Raw genomic sequence first — 19810 nt, 5'->3', positions numbered from 1 at the left:
TTCCATGATCCAGTAGATGTTGGCAATTTTGTCTCTGGTTCCTCTGCCTTTTCTAAAACCAGCTTGAACATCAGGAAGTTCACGGCTCACGTATTGCTGAAGCCTGGCTTGGAGAATTTTGAGCATTACTAGCATGTGAGATAAGTGCAATCCCTGACTAAACAAAGAGAAGCCAACTCTTTAAGGTAAAGATAGGTATGACGACCACCAAGACTGGAAGTCACTATATGATGCTGCTGAAGATGCAGTTCCTAGGAATGCAGTTTCTTTAATAATTAAATAAGATTTTTTAAAAATGTAGTATCCACAGTGTCCAGCATACAATATAAAATTATTAGACAGATGAAGACACTAGAAAATGTGACCATAACCTGGAGAAAAACCAATATAAAAATATTCAGGAATGATGAAACTAGGAGACATGAATTTTTGATATTTAAGTAAATTCAGGGATTTAAGGTCTGGCCTTTGAACTATTTTAATCCCAGCAGCTGGGATACAGCAGATCCTCAGAAAGATTATGACAAATAGATTAAGCTCAGGGGGAAAAAAGTATATTGGCCAAAGGACTAAAAAATATTACACGTTTTGTGTTTTTCTTTTCTCATAGTATGAATGTGTCTCTGTGTACACATATAAATATAATTTGGTGAGGTAGACAGTCTGAGATGGTTTTATGTTGACTTGGCCTTCTCCAAATAAACCACCAGAGGATATTCTTTTTCTGTCTCCATCTACATAAACGTGAAGCTACTATGAGGAGAACAAATTAGTATGAGAAGTTACACAAATTATAGAAGCCACATTTTCAAATTTAGAGCAAAGATTAAGCAGAACCTGAGATTTTCAGTGCTTATCTCTACTGAATTCCCACTTTCAATATTTCATTCAACCTTTTTCATGGATCATTTACTCCTTAAGTTTCCTCTTAGTCTTTCTAGTCATGGCAACATGAAATTAATCCTTCACAGTAATGCATTCTAGGCTGGCCCAGTCCAGTATCTCTACAACAGGGCCGGTAGGGAGGCAAGGTCTCCTTTGTCCTGGATTGTCAATCAGTTAGTAGTAATCCTATACATTTTCCCTGGAAACAATATTGATTTCTATTTTCAAATATAATGCAACTAAAAACATTTCTAGATTGCTTAACTGCCAAAGCTGTGCTTAACTCAGCATGAGATATAAAAGGAAGAAACTTCACACTAACAATAAATTATGATGATATTGATCAAGCTTACAGGTAACTACACTAAAAAGCTACACCAGAAAGTTTCATATAGTCAAAGCTATGTTTTTTCCAGTAGTCATGGACAGATGTGAAAGTTGGACCATAAAGGCTGAGTGCCAAAGAAATGATAGTAGTCCCCTGGACTGCAAGGAGAGTAAACCAGTCAATCCTAAAGGAAATCAACCCTGAATATCCACTGGAAGGACTGATGCTGAAGTTCCAATACTCCGACCACCTGAGCTAAAGAGCTAACTCATTGGAAAAGACCCTGATGCTGGAAAAGAACTGAAGGCAGGAGGAGAAGGGGATGACAGAGGATGAGATGGTTGTATGGCATCACCAACTCAATGGACATGAGATTGAGCAAACCCCAGGAGATGGTGATGGACGCCAGGGAAGCTTGGTGTGCTGCAGTCCCTGGGGTTGCGAATAATCAGACTCAACTTAGCAAATGAACAACATCAACAACAGCAGCACAACATAAAAAAGCAGAGTGAAAAAAGTGATAAGACCCACAGAAACACTGCTGTGGGTTCCAACATGTGAGAGGCAATACAAAAATGTCATCTAGGTGGAGCTGCAGGAAGAACAAAATTATGAAAGTAGGAGTAGGTAAAGACAAACTCATTCGGGGAATAGCATATGTATTTGTCATGGACTAGAATCTCAGTTCAGTTGCTCAGTCGTGTCTGACTCTTTGCGACCCCATGAATCGCAGCACACCAGGCCTCCCTGTCAATCACCAACTCCCGGAGTTCACTCAGACTCATGTCCATTGAGTCAGTGATGCCATCTAGCCATCTCAACCTCTGTCGTCCCCTTCTCCTCCTGCCCCCAATCCCTCCCAGCATCAGAGTCTTTTCCAATGAGTCAACCCTTCGCATGAGGTAGCCAAAGTATTGGAGTTTCAGCTTCATCATCAGTCCCTCCAACGAACACCGCGGACTGATCTCCTTTAGGATGGACTGGCTGGATCTCCTTGCAGTCCAAGGGACACTCAAGAGTCCTCCAATACCACAGTTCAAAAGCATCAATTCTTCGGCACTCAGCTTTCTTCACAGTCCAACTCTCACATGACCACTGGAAAAACCATAGCCTGACTAGACGGTCCTTTGTTGGCAAAGTAATGTCTCTGCTTTTTAATATGCTATCTTGGTTGGTCATAACTTTCCTTCCAAGGAGTAAGCGTCTTTTAATTTTATGGCTGCAATCACTATCTGCAGTGATTTTGGAGCCCCCCAAAATAAAGTCTGACACTGTTTCCCCATCTATTTACACATTAGGTCATAGAAAATGGTGTAAATGATATTCCTGTTAAGCACTGTTCTTAGGATGTATCTCTTCTCTTTTCCCCATTCCTCCAAATTAAAAATACAGTTGACTCTTGAAACAAGATTGGTATTAGTAGCACCAACCCCCTCCACCCCAATGTGAAAATCTACGTATAACTTTATACTCCGTCCTCTGTATCTGTGGTTCAGTACATGTAGCATCTATTTACTGAAAGAAAAAAAATCCATTTATAAGTGGACATGTGCAGTTCAAACCTATTTTGTGCAAGGGGTAAATGTACCTGCACATTTTGTAAGGCTCTGCTTAGACTGTTACAAGCCATGACTGATAGAGGAACTCACTTTTAAAATCTCTCAAATGCTGAAATTTGGATAACCAGGAACACTACTTCACATGATGCTGGCCAAGCATATCATGCAAAATTCTGGGCTAGATATCACAAGCTGGAATCAAGATTGCCGGGAAAAATATCAACCACCTCAGATATGCAGATGACACCATTATAATGGCAGAAAGTGAAAAGGAGCTAAAGAGCCTCTTGATGAGAATGAAAGAAGAGAGTGAAAACGCTGTCTTAAAACTCCACTTTCAAAAACTAATATGGCATCCAGTCCCATCATATCACAGCAAATAGATGGGGAAACAATGGAAACAGTGGCAGACTTTCTTTTCTTGGGCTCCCAAATCACTGCAGATGATTGACTGTAGCCACGAAATTAAAAGATGCTTGCTCTTTGGAAAGAAAGCTATGACAAACCTAAACAGCACATTAAAGCAAAAATACCACTTTGTTAACAAAGGTCCATCTAGTCAAAGCTATGGTTTTTCCAGGAGCCATGTCCGGATATGAAGATTAGATCAAAAAGAAGGCTAAGAAGGGTAAACACCAAAGAACTGATGCTTTCGAACTGTGGTGATGGAGAAGACTCTTGAGAGTCCCTTGGACTGCAAGGAGATCAAACCAGTCAATCCTAAAGGAAAGCAACCCTGAATATTCACTGAAAGAATTGATGCTAAAGCTCCAATTCTTTGGCCACCTGATGCGAAGAGCTGACTTGCTGGAAAAGACCCTGATGCTGGGAAAGACTGAAGGCAAAAGGGGAAGAGGGTGGCAGTGGATGAGATGGTTAGATAGCATCACCAACTCAATGAACATGAATCTGAAAAACTCTAGCAGGGAGTGAAGGACAGAGAAGCCTGGTGTGCTGCAGTCCATGGGGTTGCAAAGAGTTGGACATGACTTAGTGACTGAAAAGCAACTATAATCCCTCTAATCTTCTTCTACAATTTTATTCAACTTTTATTTTTAACTATATACTCTATGCCCTCCTTAAAAATTTTTAAATGTAGAAATAATAAAGTCCATTGAGAAAAATACAAGAAAAGCTGAAGAAACATACTAAAAACTACCCACAAACCTACCATCAGCAGAAAACAGGTACCATTTGGTAACACATCTCTTGAATTCATATTTACATTCCATGTATATAAGACAAATATGTATATACTTAAGATTCTGATTTCTTTTCCTTCTGTTTTTATTTTTGTACATTTGTTTAGTTTTAACCTTTACACTGTTTCTATCCTTTGGCTACTATTCTGTGCTTACCTTCTTTGGTTACACTTCAAAGAGTTTATCTTACATTTTTGCATATCTTACTTTAGTAATGTAATAGTTTTCTTCTTTAAAATTTCTGAATTTCTGGTTTAGTTCTTGACTTTCATTATTTTGGCTCATCTGTTTACTCTCCCTAAATTATTAAAACTTCTTTTATCTTATTGGTTACTTTCTATGTTTCCAGTACCATCTTTTACCTATGTTTTCATTTATGTGACCTTCTAGAAAATGTTAAACTAAAAGGGCAGAATACAGATTGATGGCTGCCAGGGCTGAGGGAGCAGGAGAAGGAACTGACTAAAAAGGAGAATACAAAATACTTTTTCAGGTGATAGAAATATTGTATGTCTTCTTGTAGGCTATACTACAGAGGGTAAATTTTGTTATTTGTAAATTACATCGCGGCATCAATCATATATACAAACACACTGACGCAAGAAGTAGAAGTGATATGACTTAATGGTGAATTATGATGATCAGGGGATGAGGCCAACGCTAACTTTCAGGTTTCTGGGGACATGAAATGGTATCTTCTTCACTGTGTAACAAAGGGACTTCTTTGCTGTGCAGGAGAGCTGGCAAAGGTATCTGTCCACATTTTATGCTATGTTAAAATGAATCACTTTAAAGGCAGAATGAACTGTGGCAAGTACTACTGAGGAAGGAAACCATACAAAAGGTTGAAGCAGGGCAGCCATACTCATGGTCAGGGTCCTACAGGAGAAGACTCCAACCACACCAGCAGACAGGCTCTACCCCAGCCTCAGGTGGGCCATTCTGTAGGTGAACATCCTATAGATGCTAAAGTAAGCACAATTCTTCAGAGGCTCCTCCAAAATCTTGCCAAAGATAGAGAATCCCATTGTGTACAGCCCATCTTTTATTAATAGTTCAGGGTAAAGAAGTAGCCTTTCCAAGTGACCTTGAACTTCAATTTGGTGCACTATCCTTTTGTTCCTTTTCTCATAACCATCGAGGGCTCTACTCCTTGCTCCAAAAAGGGGATCACATCTGGTCAGAGACGGATATACTAGTGAGATCAGGTATCATCAACACTACATCTTTGCTTTATGGCCTCTTTTTGCAAGGTCCAGACATTCTCATTAATCTTGAGAAAAATCTACAACCACATCCCTTAACTTCATTAACCCAGGGTCAATCTTCCTTAGGGTTCCTTCTCTAGGAAAAACAGAGTCCAGAGAAGCACAACTCTACTCTGACTTTCAGGTATGCAACAATTCTAACTTAATCCACAGGATACGTCTTTTGGGGAGAAGGTGGGAAACGCACGAAGTCCAACAACTCCATGAACACAGTAAGTGGCCCCTGAACCACCACACAGTCTTTAACATAACTTAAAAAATTCCCTGTTCTATCTACAATAAAATGATGAAGAGGGAGAATTCCTTGTTGTACTAATAAAGGGCCAAACAATGGGACGTAGATGACAAGACCACAACAATAATCTTTGTAGAGAAAAACCTCACATGAATCAAACACAGAGGCTTTTTTCCACTTTGCACCTGCCTAAAAACTTCCCTTAACAGAGCAATGTAAATTTTCAAAAAACAGCTAAATCCATGTAACTGAACAGAACCACAGTCTAAAATAAAATGTTTTCCTTAGAGAGCAATGGTTGTATTTCAAAAGATCAGTACTATATGGTAACCATTAGTCACATGTGGTGCTTGAAACATGCCTTATCTGAATTGAGACATACTGTATGTCAATATTCTTTGCCTTTTGAAGACTTAGTTAGAAAAAATAAAGTACCGCATTCATAATTCTTAAAAAGTGATTACATATTGAAATAATAATATCCAAATATACTATGCTAAAAATATATATTATTCAAATCAATTTTACTTGTTTCCTTTTAATTTTAAAATGTGGCTACTACCAAATTTAACAGTCTTTACAATACAAAGTCAACTCTAATTTTCTTCATGACTTTACTTATGGAGACTTAAATAATCAACTATCATAAAAATCAGTCTTTTTATAAGTTCAGTTGTCTCAAGAACCATTTTCCAATGAAAGCAAATATATATTAATACAGATTCACCTGGGTAGAAGAAATTAAGAACACTAAATTCACATACTGTTGGACCATATTTAATCACTCTCAAAAGACAGATCACCTCTTTCATTAGGCTTGTAAATCTGAAAGGTAAATAAAGCACATTTTCTCAAAGACTTTATGTCTGAATTTCATAACCTAATTAAAAGATACAAGGTATTTGGCAGAATTAAAAAAACATAAGCATAGCATACAAACTCCTAAAGTATTACCTGATAGATATCAGATAAACTGCTGCTTCCAGAGTCACTGGCGATGCTACAGCCAGACTGACTAGAAGACACGTGAGTCACCTGTGGATGAGGGTTGTCTGCAATGTGCATCTTGGTAAGATCGGCTGGAAGCTGAAGAAGAAGAAAAATAGTCTAAGATAATCTAAATATCAAACATTAGCATTAAAGAGTTCTTGACACACTGTGTAACTTTTGCAACAAAATTATATGTACATTTCTCTTCAATCTAATTTCTAATGTAAATTCTCCATTCTTAGAAAAATCTCAAAAAATGGTAAGAACCAAATTAGTATTCTATTAAGCAAGCCTACAGTGGAAGCTCACTGATCAGTTTTCAAAAGAGATTACCATAAGTAAGGGTATTAAAGAGGGAAAAACTGCCCTTTCCTTTTCCTCAAATAAAAATAATTGGCTGTTGCTACTTAAAGTACGGGAATACTATCCCCTCCCCACCCATAAACACACACACCCCTAATACAAAACGGTTGGAATACCAGAATAAAACAGCAATATCTTGGATTAAAGTACAGCATCTAGCATCAAGACTTCAGAAAAGCAAGCATTCAATATTCCAAAATTTTAGTAAGTCTTTTTTTCATTTAATATTGTATTAGCTTATAGTTGGACCCTAAAAAATTTTGTTAGTAATCATAATGATGTAATGAATGTCTGTGCTAGGTATATGGCTACAGAGACACAGAAATCAATGCTTCCTCCATCTCATCTTTCATATGATTATGCTTTTATCAGGGATGAAAGTTGTACAATATAATTCACACCATAAGACTTTAAAAAATTTTACAAAATAAATGCTAAATTTATTTTGAGTTGAGACAAGATACAAACCACTGAGCTCCAAAGCAGTGAGAGTTTTACATTGCGATTTGATGACATATTTTCCAAATAATTTCTCTGCAACTTGCTATTCAGGACCATTGAGAGAAATCTACATTTCAGAGCAAGGTTTCTCACTGCTTTCTTATACAAAAATGTTAAGGAAACACGTGAATGATAGTGGAAGCTAAATATACTCTAAAGAAGAAAATGTCCAAACCTGTGGTCAAATACTAACAATTACACACAGAAAAACTGCATCACTAACATCCCCTGCTGGGACAGGTGATACAGATGAATCCTGTAATGCTTTGGATTTGGACCCCAGGCAGTATTTGTTGCTGTTGTTTAGTCACTAAGTTGTGTCCAACTCTTTTGTGACCCATGGACTGTAGCTGGCCAGGATTCATTGTCCATGGGATTTCCCAGAATATTGGGGTGGGTTGTCATTTCCTTCTCCAGGGGGTCTTCCAGAACCAGGGATCAAACCTGAGTCTCCTGCTCTGGCAGGCAGATTCTCTACCACTGCACCACTCAGAAAGTATGTTATACCCTATCTGGAATCAAGATTGCTAGGAGAAATATCATCAATCTCAGATATGCAGATGACATAACCCTTATGGCAGAAAGCGAAGAGGAATTAAAGAGCCTCCTGATGAGGGTTAAAAAGGAGAATGAAAAAGTTGGCTTAAAACTAAACATTCAAAAAACTACAATTATGGCATCTGGTTCCATCACTTCATGGCAAATGGACAGGGGAAAAAATGGAAAGAGTAACTTTTTTTTATTGGGCGTTATTTTCTTGGGCTCCCTGCTGTTCATGACTACAATCACAAAATTAAAAGACATTTGTTTGCTCCTTGGAAGAAAAGCTATGACAAACACAGACAGCATATTAAAAAGTAGACATCTCTTTGCTGACAAAGGTCCATACTCAAAGCTATGGTTTTCCCAGTAGTCATGTATGGATATGAGAGTTGTTGGAACACAAAGAAGGCTGCATGCCAAAGAAGTGATGCTTTCAAACTCTAGTGCTGGAGACTTCTTTAGAGTCTCTTGAACTGCAAGGAGATCAAACCAGTCAACCTCAAAGGAAATCAACCCTGAATATTCATTAGAAGGACTGATGCTGAAACTGAAGCTCCAATCTTTTGGCCACCTGATGTGAAGAGCCAACTCACTGGAAAAGGAGTTGGCTGAAAAAAATTTCCCCAATGCTGGGAAAGACCGAGGGCAAGAGAAGGGGGCAGCAAAGAATGAGATGCTTAGATAGCACCACCAATTCAATGAACATGAGTCTGAGCAAGTTACAGGAGATACTGAAGGATAGGGAAGCCTGGTGTACTTTAGTCCATGGGGTCGCAAAGAGTTGGACATGACTTAGTGACCATACAGCAACAACAAAATAAGTGTGATCCAAAAGTAAACTGATGCTCAATTTAAAATCATCGCAATCCCTGATTTTGGATTAAAGTTACATAGGATTAATAGTGCTTCCAGTTAGCTACTGAAAGCAAACACAAAACTTCACCGTAGGGAAAAAATCATCCTGGGCATCAAGATAACAGGACTGCCTGGTGGCTCAGCTCCTCCAATGCAGGAGGAACTGGTTTCATCCCTGGGTTGGGAGATCCCCTAGAGAAGGAAAAGGCAACCCACTCCAGTATTGTCTAGAAAATCCTATGGACAGAGGAGCCTGGTGGGTTATAGACCATGGAGTTGCAAAAGAGTAGGACACAACTTAACAACTAAACAACAGGCCTCAGATTACTTTAAAAAAAAAAATTTGACACATAATATCCATTGTGCAAATAAAACCAGGCACATTAGGAGACAAGATGGCATTCATGCAAACTAAGGGAAGTAATAAAATCTAGAAACCCATGAAGAAAAAGCTTTCAGATAATGGAGTTATCAGATACAGATTCTAAAACAACTTTATTTAATAACATATGCCAGGGGTAGACGGTAAAAGCATCTGCTTGCAATGCGGGAGACCCGGGTTCGATCCATGGGTCAGGAAGATGCCCTGGAGATGGAAATGGCAAACCCAGGCAGTTTTCCAGTACTCTTGCCTGGGAAATTCCATAGATGGAGGAGCCTCATAGGCTACTGTTCTTGGGGGTCGCAAAGAGTAGGACATGACTGAGCGACTTCACTTTCACCTTCACCAGGGGTTGGCAAACATTGTCTTTAGAGGACTTAAGAGTATACATTTTAGGTTTTTGTAGGCTACACATCTCTGTGGCATTACTTCTTCTGACTTTTTTTTTTTTTTAAATAACAACTCAGCAAAATAAAATTCCAATTTACCGTTGGACAACATTGTTTCATACACACATCAAACAGGCCAAAAAAATAGAAAGCAACTTCAGAGACCGAAAAAAAAAAAAAAAAACCTTTTATCTTTGGCCTTTCTAGCCATCTCAGACAAACCAACTACTAATTGTACAGCTAAGTACATACACAAAATGCTCAGAATAAGATTGTTTTGTTGTTGCTGTTTTTGCCTTTTTTCACAAGATTTTTTTCTCCTCTAAGATCATAATGAACATGATCGCACCACAAGTGAAGTCAGAGGTAGGACAGAGACTGCTCCTAAGGCTGGTTTGGTCATCCAGGGTCATTAAAACTGACTCACTCCTAACAACATGTACAAAAACATAAAATGTAAATAAAAACACAAATTTTCCTTTAAAAAGTACTTTAAGAAGAAAAGCAGGGCCTTGGAAATTGGGTTATTTTTTCCTTCCCTGCTGCAAATTCATGTCATGGCTTTGGCTGGGTGGCAGAGAATGTGTGTCCCCTGCAGGTGGCGCTGGCGTGGCGGGAGGGCAGGCCGGCAGGACGCTACTGGAAGATGACCATGTTTAGACTGAGACAGGAAGTGGAGGGTGAACAGGTAGGTCATGGTGGCCTTTTTGTTTCTTTAAACTTTTTTTTTTTTTGATGTGGACCATTTTAAACGTTTTTTCTTTTTTTAATTGAATTTGTTACAACCTCACTTCTGTTGTTTATGTTACAGGTTTCTACCCTGAGGCATGTGGGATCTTAGGCCCCCAACCAGGGATTGAACCCATACCCCCTGCGTTGGAATGGGGAGTCTTAACCACTGGACCACGAGGGAAGTCCCATGGGTAAGTTTAACTTTTCCTTTATTTTTTGCTGTCTAGTCATCCTCATCGGTCTTGGTGTCAACACCATCCTCCTCCTCATCTTCAGCTGCCCCTTTGACCGTAGCTGCTTCAGCCTCCTCACCTTCATCTCCTCCCCTTCCTCACCATCACCTTCCTCCTCCTGCTCTCCCCTCCACATCTTCTTCCTCTTTTTCATTTACCTCTTTGTCAACTTCCTGCTCCCCACTTTGCTCATTAGTAGGTGCCTCTCCCCCATTCTCTGCCTCCTCCACAACTCCCCTCTTTTCCTTTGAAAAGGTGTTACGTTGAAGCTGCTATCCACAGCCACGGCTGACATGATGGGGCAGGCCAGTGATCCTGTGCAGCGGTTTAAGAGGAAAGAAAGCGAGAGTCCGAGGAGGCTCTCCAGAAAGCTGCTGGAGGCCAAGGCAGAGGTGGCTGAAGCACATGGGAAATCAGATGAGGGAACAATGCAAAGATGGCTTTTCAAAGCAGCCAGTGGGGCAACAAATTTATTTTAAACAATCTTTTTTTTTTTTTTTTTTAAACTTAGCTATGCCATGCAGCATGTGGGATCTTAGTTCCCTGACCAGGAATTGGACTTGTGACCCCTGAATTGGAAGAGAGGAGTCTTAATCACTGGACCACCAAGAAAGTTTCATAAACCACCTTTAGGAATGTAAAAACTGGGCTTCCCTGATGGTCAGTGTTCAGGAGTCTGCCTGCTCGTGCAGCAGACATAGGTACAATCCCTGGTCGGGGAAGATTCCCACATGCTGAGAGGCAGTTAAGCCCATGGGCCACGACTACTGAGCACATGCACAGTAACTGCTGAGCCTGTCTGCTCCGACTACTGGGCCTGTGTGCCTAGAACCCATGCTCCGCAATCTGAGAAGCCACCGTACTGCAACAAAGAGCAGACCCCATTAAGAGCAACTACAGAAATCTGGTACATGGCAGTGAAGAACTAGCAGAGCCATTAATTAATTAATTTAGATGAGCACTGTCCTTTAAAAACATAAAACTAAATAAAAATGTAAAAGTCATTCTTAGCTCAAAAGTAATTAACAGCTCACTGGCAATATCTGGCCCAGTTTAGCAATCGGGACATACATAAAGAAACATAGGTCTAAGAACTTTAGCAAAGAAAAACTAACAAAGAATGAAATGAAAGTTCTAGAATTCAGAAATACAATTATGTAAATTTTAAAAGTCAACAGATAGATTCAGTAACAAATGTGACAGAGCTAAGGAAAAAAAAGAAAAGAAAAGAAAAACTGGTCTCAAAAAATGTCCAGTAAGAGACATGAAGAGTAAAAAGAATAAAGTTAGGAAAGAAGGGGCAAGAGCCACAGGAGATACAGTGAGAAAGTAGCACCAGAATAAGCAGAGTCACAGAAACAGAAGAATACTTAATGCATAGAAATGATGGCTGGGCAATCTGCAAAGTTAACAAAAGATACAAAGCATGGATCAAGTAGCTTTAAAAATTTCCAGTAACATACATAAAAGCCAAACCATACTTATATACACCAGGGTAAAAGTGTCGGGGAGGGGGGGCAGTCAGAGAAGTCTTAAAAGTAGTCTACAAAAAAAAGAGATTACTTTGACAAGAACAAAATTAAACTGACAGCTGACTACTCAACAATTTGGAAGCCAGACAATGTAGTGTTATCTTCAAGAGCTAGAATTCTACACCCAGTAAAAACAGTTCTCAAGATGAACAAGATAGTAATTTTCACAGAAACAAAAATGAAGAGAAATACTCCCACAGTATACCTACAGTGAAGAAAATGCACTAGGAGACAGAAAATGATTCTAAATGAAAACTTCTAGATGAAGGAAAGAAGGAAAACCAATGAAAATTGGAAATGTGTGGGAAAATCATCAAGAATATTGATGATATGAAACAGTAACACAAACCAAAAGAAAGTTTATGTGATTTTACTAATGTCAGATAAAGAAGACTTGGAGTCAAAAGCATTAACAGAAACAAAAGAGGACATTTCATAATGATAAAAAGTTTAACACTAAACAGATATGCACCTAGTGAGTAATATAGCCTCAAACTGTATGAGGTAAAATAATGATAACAATAAAAGGAGAACTACATGAATCTACAATTATGCCATAAAAACTTTATCACAGATCTCTCAGTAATAGAATAAATAAAAAAACAAGTAAAGATACAGAAGATATGAACATAATACACAAACTTAAAGTGTATATACATAAAATGTTGCAATCAAAAACTACATATTTTCTTTCAGGATTCATACATAAACATTCATAAAAATTGACAATAAGGCAGGCCCTAACATAATTCAAAAGGTTAAAATTACAGAGAGACTATACCATGATTACAGAGCAAATAAGGCAAAATAATAAAATGATAACTAGAAAATTATTATGCACTGGGAAAAGTATAAAACAAACCTCTAAATAGCCCACTTTTGACTGTGTGAATCACAACAAACTGGAAAATTCTGAAAGAGATGGGAATACCAGACCACCTGACCTGCCTCTTGAGAAATCTGTATGCAGGTCAGGAAGCAACAGTTAGAACTGGACATGGAACAACAGACTGGTTCCAAATTGGGAAAGGAGTACGTCAAGGCTGTATACTGTCACCCTGCTTATTTAACTTCTATGCAGAGTACATCATGAGAAACGCTGGGCTGGAAGAAGCACAAGCTGGAATCAAGATTGCCGGGGGAAATATCAGTAACCTCAGATATACAGATGACACCACCCCTATGGCAGAAAGCGAAGAATAACCAAAGAACCTCTTGATGAAAGTGAAAGAGGAGAGTAAAAAAGTTGGCTTAAAGTTCAACATTCAGAAAACTAAGATCATGGCATCTGGTCCAATCACTTCATGGCAAATAGATGGGGAAATAGTGACAAACTTTATTTTTGGGGGCTCCAAACAAAATCACTGCAGATGGTGACTGCAGCCATGAAATTAAAAGACACTTACTCCTTGGAAGAAAAGTTATGACCAACCGAGACAGCATAATAAAAAGCAGAGACATTACTTTGCGAACAAAGGTCCGTGTCTAGTCAAAGCTATGGTTTTTCCACATCTCATGGATGTGAGAGTTGGACTATGAAGAAAGCTGAGTGCCGAGGAACTGATGCTTTTGAACTGTGGTGTTGGAGAAGACTCGTGAGAGTCCCTTGGAGTGCAAGGCGATCCAACCAGTCCATCCTGAAGGCAATCAATGCCAAATATTCACTGGAAGGACTGATTTTGAAGCTGAAACTCCAATACTTTGGCCACCTAATGTGAAAAACTGACTCATGTGAAAAGACCCTGATGCTGCCAAAGATTGAAGGCGGGAGGAGAAGGGGATGACAGAGGATGAGATGGTTGGAAGGGCATCACCGACTCAATGGACATGAGTTTGAGTAAACTCTGGGAGTTGGTGATGGACAGGGAGGCCTGGTGTGCTGCAGTCCATAGGGTCGCAAAGAGTTGGACACAACTGAGTGACTGAAGTGAATACTGAAATAGCCCACAGGTAACAAAGTCACATCAGAAATCAGAAAATATTTAAACAGAATAAAAATTAAAATGCCATATATCAAAACTTGTAGGATAAGCCACAAGTTATTAATGATGAGACTTTTCATCAGCAACCTCAATTCACTTACCCCATCAGCCTCCAGCCTACCACGTCTGGCAAAATTTCCTATTTTTCCACACACATCTTCTATACCTGAGCTTCTGAGCTCTGCTGGAGCTCACTAATCCATGAAGACTAGTGTCAAAGTTTTGTTCGGAGGTTGAGAAGGCAGCTTAGCTAATGGTTTAAATACAGACACAGATTATGAAAGTACATAGTTTTTTGAAGGGAAATGCTTATTACATGAAAAGGGAAAGAGATGTATTAAGAAGAGGCAAAGAGGCAGAACATAATAAAAAATGTCAAGCTACGTATTTTGAAATTCATTTCTATAGCCAACAGAGAACTACTGTAATTTCTGTGAAAGGCAGTGATGTAAGATCTACATAGTATGTCTCTGACAGGCTTAACTCAGCAAAATTTATTATTCTGCTGACTCAAAATACCCTATAGATCCAAGTAATTCTTTGGGCAACTGTTTCACATGCAGAGTCTCAGACATCCAGGCTGCTTTGGTTTCCTGGCTCTGCCATCTTAACATGGGGTCACTTAAGTAATCACAACAGAAGAAAAAAAAGCTGGAAAAGACTCAACACCGCCATCAATCATGGAAATAAAAATTAATACAAATAACCTTTTCCCCCATCAGAATGGCAGAAAGAAAATTTGACACTACAAAATATGGGCCAGATAATGGAGGAAAACAATATTCTTATAAATTGCCAGTGGGAGTTATGAACTGATACAGCTACTCACAGCTACTGTGCAGAGTCATTTGGGAAGCTGCCACTTTGAGGGAGCAAATGTAAGGAAATGGGCTTATTACATTTAAAATATATAAAACTTATTCCTCAACAACTCCTCTTTGGGTACCTACTCTAAAGAAGCACACATGTGTCCAAGAGGGAATGTGCCAAGACATTCATTACAATGTCTGTAAAAGTTCAAAAAAAAGATAAATATCACAGGAAGAACAGCTAAATTACTTCAGCATCAGTCTTCCCCATGAATATTCAGGACTGATTTCCTTTAGGATGGACTAGTTGGGTCTCCTTGCAGTCCAAGGGAATCTCAAGAATGTTCTCCAACACCACAGTTCAAAAACATCAGTTCTTTGGTCCTCAGCTCTCACATCCATACATGACTACTGGAAAAACCGTAGCTTTGTCTAGATGGACCTTTGTTGGCAAAGTAATGGACTTTTTGTTTCCAGTGCTTTTAAGTTAAATGTTCATTCTGGGCTCTACTTTCAATAAGTATATCATTATTTGTCATGTTCTAACAAGACATTCTGATTAAACTCATCTTTGGATCTTAATATTTCAACATTTATAAAAAACGTATACTGTATGTATAGCAACCCCTAGTTGCTAAGGGTTACAGAATTTCAGCACATTCCAGTGTTTGTGGACACTTTTAAATGGGAAGGTGGGAAATTATTGTACTCAACGTGTATATATTTGTTTTCAGTTCTGAAATTTTTCAAATGGTTTATTTTTAGAAATTAATAGGAAAGTGATATAAAACTAGATTTACAACACAAACTCCTAACATAAGGACTTGAATGTGAAGCTAAGAAATGAAGTGAACATCACTCATTATCAGAGAAATGCAAATCAAAACCACTATGAAGTACCATTTCACACCAGTCAGAATGGCTGCGATCCAAAAGTCTACAAGCAATAAATGCTGGAGAGGGTGTGGAGAAAAGGGAACCCTCTTACACTGTTGGTGGGAATGCAAACTAGTACAGCCACTATGGAGAACAGTGTGGAGATTCCTTAAAAAACTGGAAATAGAACTGCCTTATGATCCAGCAATCCCACTGCTGGGCATACACACCAAGGAAACCAGAACTGAAAGAGACACGTGTACCCCAATGTTCATCGCAGCACTGTTTATAATAGCCAGGACATGGAAGCAACCTAGATGTCCATCAACAGATGAATGGATAAGAAAGCTGTGGTACATATACACAATGGAGTATTACTCAGCTACTAAAAAGAATACATTTGAATCAGTTCTAATGAGGTGGATGAAACTGGAGCCTATTATACAGAGTGAAGTAAGCCAGAAAGAAAAACACCAATACAGTATACTAACACATATATATGGAATTTAGAAAGATGGTAACAATAACCCTGTGTATGAGACAGCAAAAGAGACACTGATGTATAGAACAGTCTTATGGACTCTGTGGGAGAGAGAGAGGGTGGGATGATTTGGGAGAATGGCATTGAAATACGTATAATATCATATATGGAACGAGTCGCCAGTCCAGGTTCGATGCACGATACTGGATGCTTGGGGCTGGTGCACTGGGACGACCCAGAGGGATGGTATGGGGAGGGAGGAGGGAGGAGGGTTCAGGATGGGGAACACATGTATACCTGTGGCGGATTCATTTTGATATTTGGCAAAACCAATACAATATTGTAAAGTTTAAAAATAAAATAAAATTAATTAAAAAATTTAAAAAAGGAAGAAATGAAGTGAAATAAACCTACATTTTCACTTCACTCCTTTGAATGCAGCACTCACTCTACATATTCCTGAAGCTGAAACTCCAATACTTTGGCCACCTGATGCAAAAAACTGACTCATCTTTAAAGACCCTGATGCTGGGAAAGATTGAAGGTGGGAGGAGACAGGGACGAAAGAGGATGAGATGGTTAGACGGCATCACCGCCTCGATGGACATGAGTCTGAGCAAGCTTTGGGAGTTGGTGATGGACAGGGAGGCCTGGCATGCTGCAGTCCATGGGGTTGCAAAGAGCTGGACACAACTGAGTGACTGAACTGAAAGAATTCTGACAAAGTAGAAATTTGTTTCACCCAGCATTTTCAAAACTTCTTTTCCCCCAATATTCATCTTATCAACATTCTGTCAATATAAGAAATCATGCTATGGGCCAATACCATCCATTTATCCAAGAAACATTTATAGGTCAATTAGTTTGGGGAGCAGTGGCAGAGATCTACTTGACCCTAGACTGGCATGAATGCAGGTATAAGTATAGCACAATATTACACAAACGAACACAGTACATATATATACATGTATCTATATATCTATATATATATACTGTATACTTGCCAAAACTCAGGGGTACCTGGCAAGTATTACACAATTGTTCAAGACTGTACTACATATATTAAAACTTGGTCTTCAGGAATAACCTGCCACAGCTAAGAATCATAGTAGGGAAAATGTACCCTTTAACAAACTGCTATCTGAAACGTTCTGCCCCTTATAATCCATACCCAAGTGTTATTTCATTTAGAAGGTCATTCAAAGGGCTTTATTAAGTACAAAGTAATATTTACTATTAACTCTAAAAATAATGTTTAAGAATTATACAATTCCCCAACAGAACATTATTCTTCAAAAGTTACTATTAAATTCCAAACTGCATTGTTATTAGTTTCTTTTTCAAGTGTATTTTTTTAAAATATAAATTTATTTATTTTAATTGGAGGTTAATTACTTTACAATATTGTATTGGTTTTGCCATACATCAACATGAATCCACCACGGGTGTACATGTGTTCCCCATCCTGAACCTCCCTCCCACATCCCTCCCCATACCATCCCTCTAGGTCGTCGCAGTGCACCAGCCCCAAGCATCCTGTATCCTGCATCAAACCTGGACTGGCGATTCGTTTCATATATGATATTATACACGTTTCAATGCCATTCTCCCAAATCATCCCACCCTCGCCCTCTCCCACAGAGTCCAAAACACTGTTCTATACATCTGTGTCTCTTTTACTGTCTCGCCTTGTCTAACTCAATGAAACTAAGCCATGCCTGTGGGGCAACCCAAGAGGGGCAGGTCATGGTGGAGAGATATGACAGAATGTGGTCCACTGGAGAAGGGAATGGCAAACCACTTCAGTATTCTTGCCTTGAGAACCCCATGAACAGTATGAAAAGGCAAAATGATAGGATACTGAAAGAGAAACTCCCCAGGTCAGTAGGTGCCCAATATGCTACTGGAGATCAGTGGAGAAATAACTCCAGAAAGAATGAAGGGATGGAGCCAAAGCAAAAACAATACCCAGCTGTGGATGTGACTGGTGATAGAAGCAAGGTCTGATGCTGTAAAGAGCAATATTGCATAGGAACCTGGAATGTCAGGTCCATGAATCAAGGCAAATTGGAAGTGGTCAAACAACAGATGGCAAGAGTGAATGTTGACATTCTAGGAATCAGCAAACTGAAATGGACTGGAATGGGTGAATTTAACTCAGATGACCATTATATCTACTACTGTGGGCAGGATTCCCTCAGAAGAAATGGAGTGGCCATCATGGTCAACAAGAGTCCGAAATGCAGTACTTGGATACAATCTCAAAAACGACAGAATGATCTCTGTTTGTTTCCAAGGCAAACCATTCAATATCACAGTAATCCAAGTCTATGCCCCAACCAGTAACGCTGAAGATGCTGAAGTTGAACGGTTCTATGAAGACCTACAAGACCTTTTAGAACTAACACCCAAAAAAGATGTCCTTTTCATTATAGGGGACTGGAATGCAAAGTAGGAAGTTAAGAAACAGCTGGAGTAACAGGCAAATTTGGCCTTGGAATACGAATGAAGCAGGGCAAAGGCTAATAGAGTTTTGCCAAGAAAATGCACTGGTCGTAACAAACACCCTCTTCCAACAACACAAGAGAAGACTCTATACATGGACATCACCAGATGGTCAACACCGAAATCAGACTGATTATATTCTTTGCAGCCAAAGACGGAGAAGCTCTATACAGTCAGCAAAAAGAAGACCAGGAGCTGACTGTGGCTCAGACCATGAACTCCTTATTGCCAAATTCAGACTTAAATTGAAGAAAGTAGGGAAAACCACTAGACCATTCAGGTATGACCTAAATCAGATCCCTTATGATATTACAGTGGAAGTGAGAAATAGATTTAAGGGCCTAGATCTGATATATAGAGTGCCTGATGAACTATGGAATGAGGTTCGTGACACTGTACAGGAGACAGGGATCAAGACCATTCCCATGGAAAAGAAATGCAAAAAAGCAAAATGGCTGTCTGGGGAGGCCTTACAAATAGCTGTGAAAAGAAGAGCAGTGAAAAGCAAAGGAGAAAAAGAAAGATATAAACATCTGAATGCAGAGTTCCAAAGAATAGCAAGAAGAGAAAAGAAAGCCTTCCTCAGCAATCATGCAAAGAAATAGAGGAAAACAACAGAATGGGAAAGACTAGAGATCTCTTCAAGAAAATCAGAGATACCAAAGGAACATTTCATGCAAAGATGGGCTCGATAAAGGACAGAAATGGTATGGCCCTAACAGAAGCAGAAGATATTAAGAAGAGATGGCAAGAATACACAGAAGAACTGTACAAAAAAGAGCTTCACGACCCAGATAATCACAATGGTGTGATCACTGACCTAGAGCCAGACATCCTGGAATGTGAAATCAAATGGGCCTTAGAAAGCATCACTACGAACAAAGCTAGTGGAGGTGATGGAATTCCAGTTGAGCTATTCCAAATCCTGAAAGACGCTGTGAAAGTGCTGCACTCAATATGCAAGCAAATTTGGAAAACTCAGCAGTAGCCACAGGACTGGAAAAGGTCAGTTTTCATTCCAATACCAAAGAAAGGCAATGCCAAAGAATGCTCAAACTACCACACAATTGCACTCATCTCACACGCTAGTAAAGTTATGCTCAAAATTCTCCAAGCCAGGCTTCAGCAATATGTGAACCATGAACTTCCTGATGTTCAAG

At 39.2% G+C, this 19810-nt stretch overlaps 1 protein-coding gene across 4 annotated transcripts in view; it reads right to left on the bottom strand.

Annotated features, from left to right (window-relative positions):
- RAPGEF6 (Rap guanine nucleotide exchange factor 6) overlaps positions 1-19810 on the bottom strand; it is a 227274-nt gene that overhangs the window by 97092 nt on the left and 110372 nt on the right. For all 4 annotated transcript variants that reach the window (XM_005888380.3, XM_070374023.1, XM_070374025.1 and 1 more), the window contains one exon: positions 6432-6563. In XM_005888380.3, coding sequence (XP_005888442.2) covers positions 6432-6563 — 132 coding nt within the window. The remainder of the gene's footprint in view (positions 1-6431; positions 6564-19810) is intronic.

The sequence above is a fragment of the Bos mutus genome, chromosome 7 (assembly GCF_027580195.1).
Source record: "Bos mutus isolate GX-2022 chromosome 7, NWIPB_WYAK_1.1, whole genome shotgun sequence".
NCBI lineage: Eukaryota > Metazoa > Chordata > Mammalia > Artiodactyla > Bovidae > Bos > Bos mutus.
The sequence above is the reverse complement of the archived record's forward strand: the minus strand, read 5'-3'. Positions and strand labels throughout refer to the sequence as shown.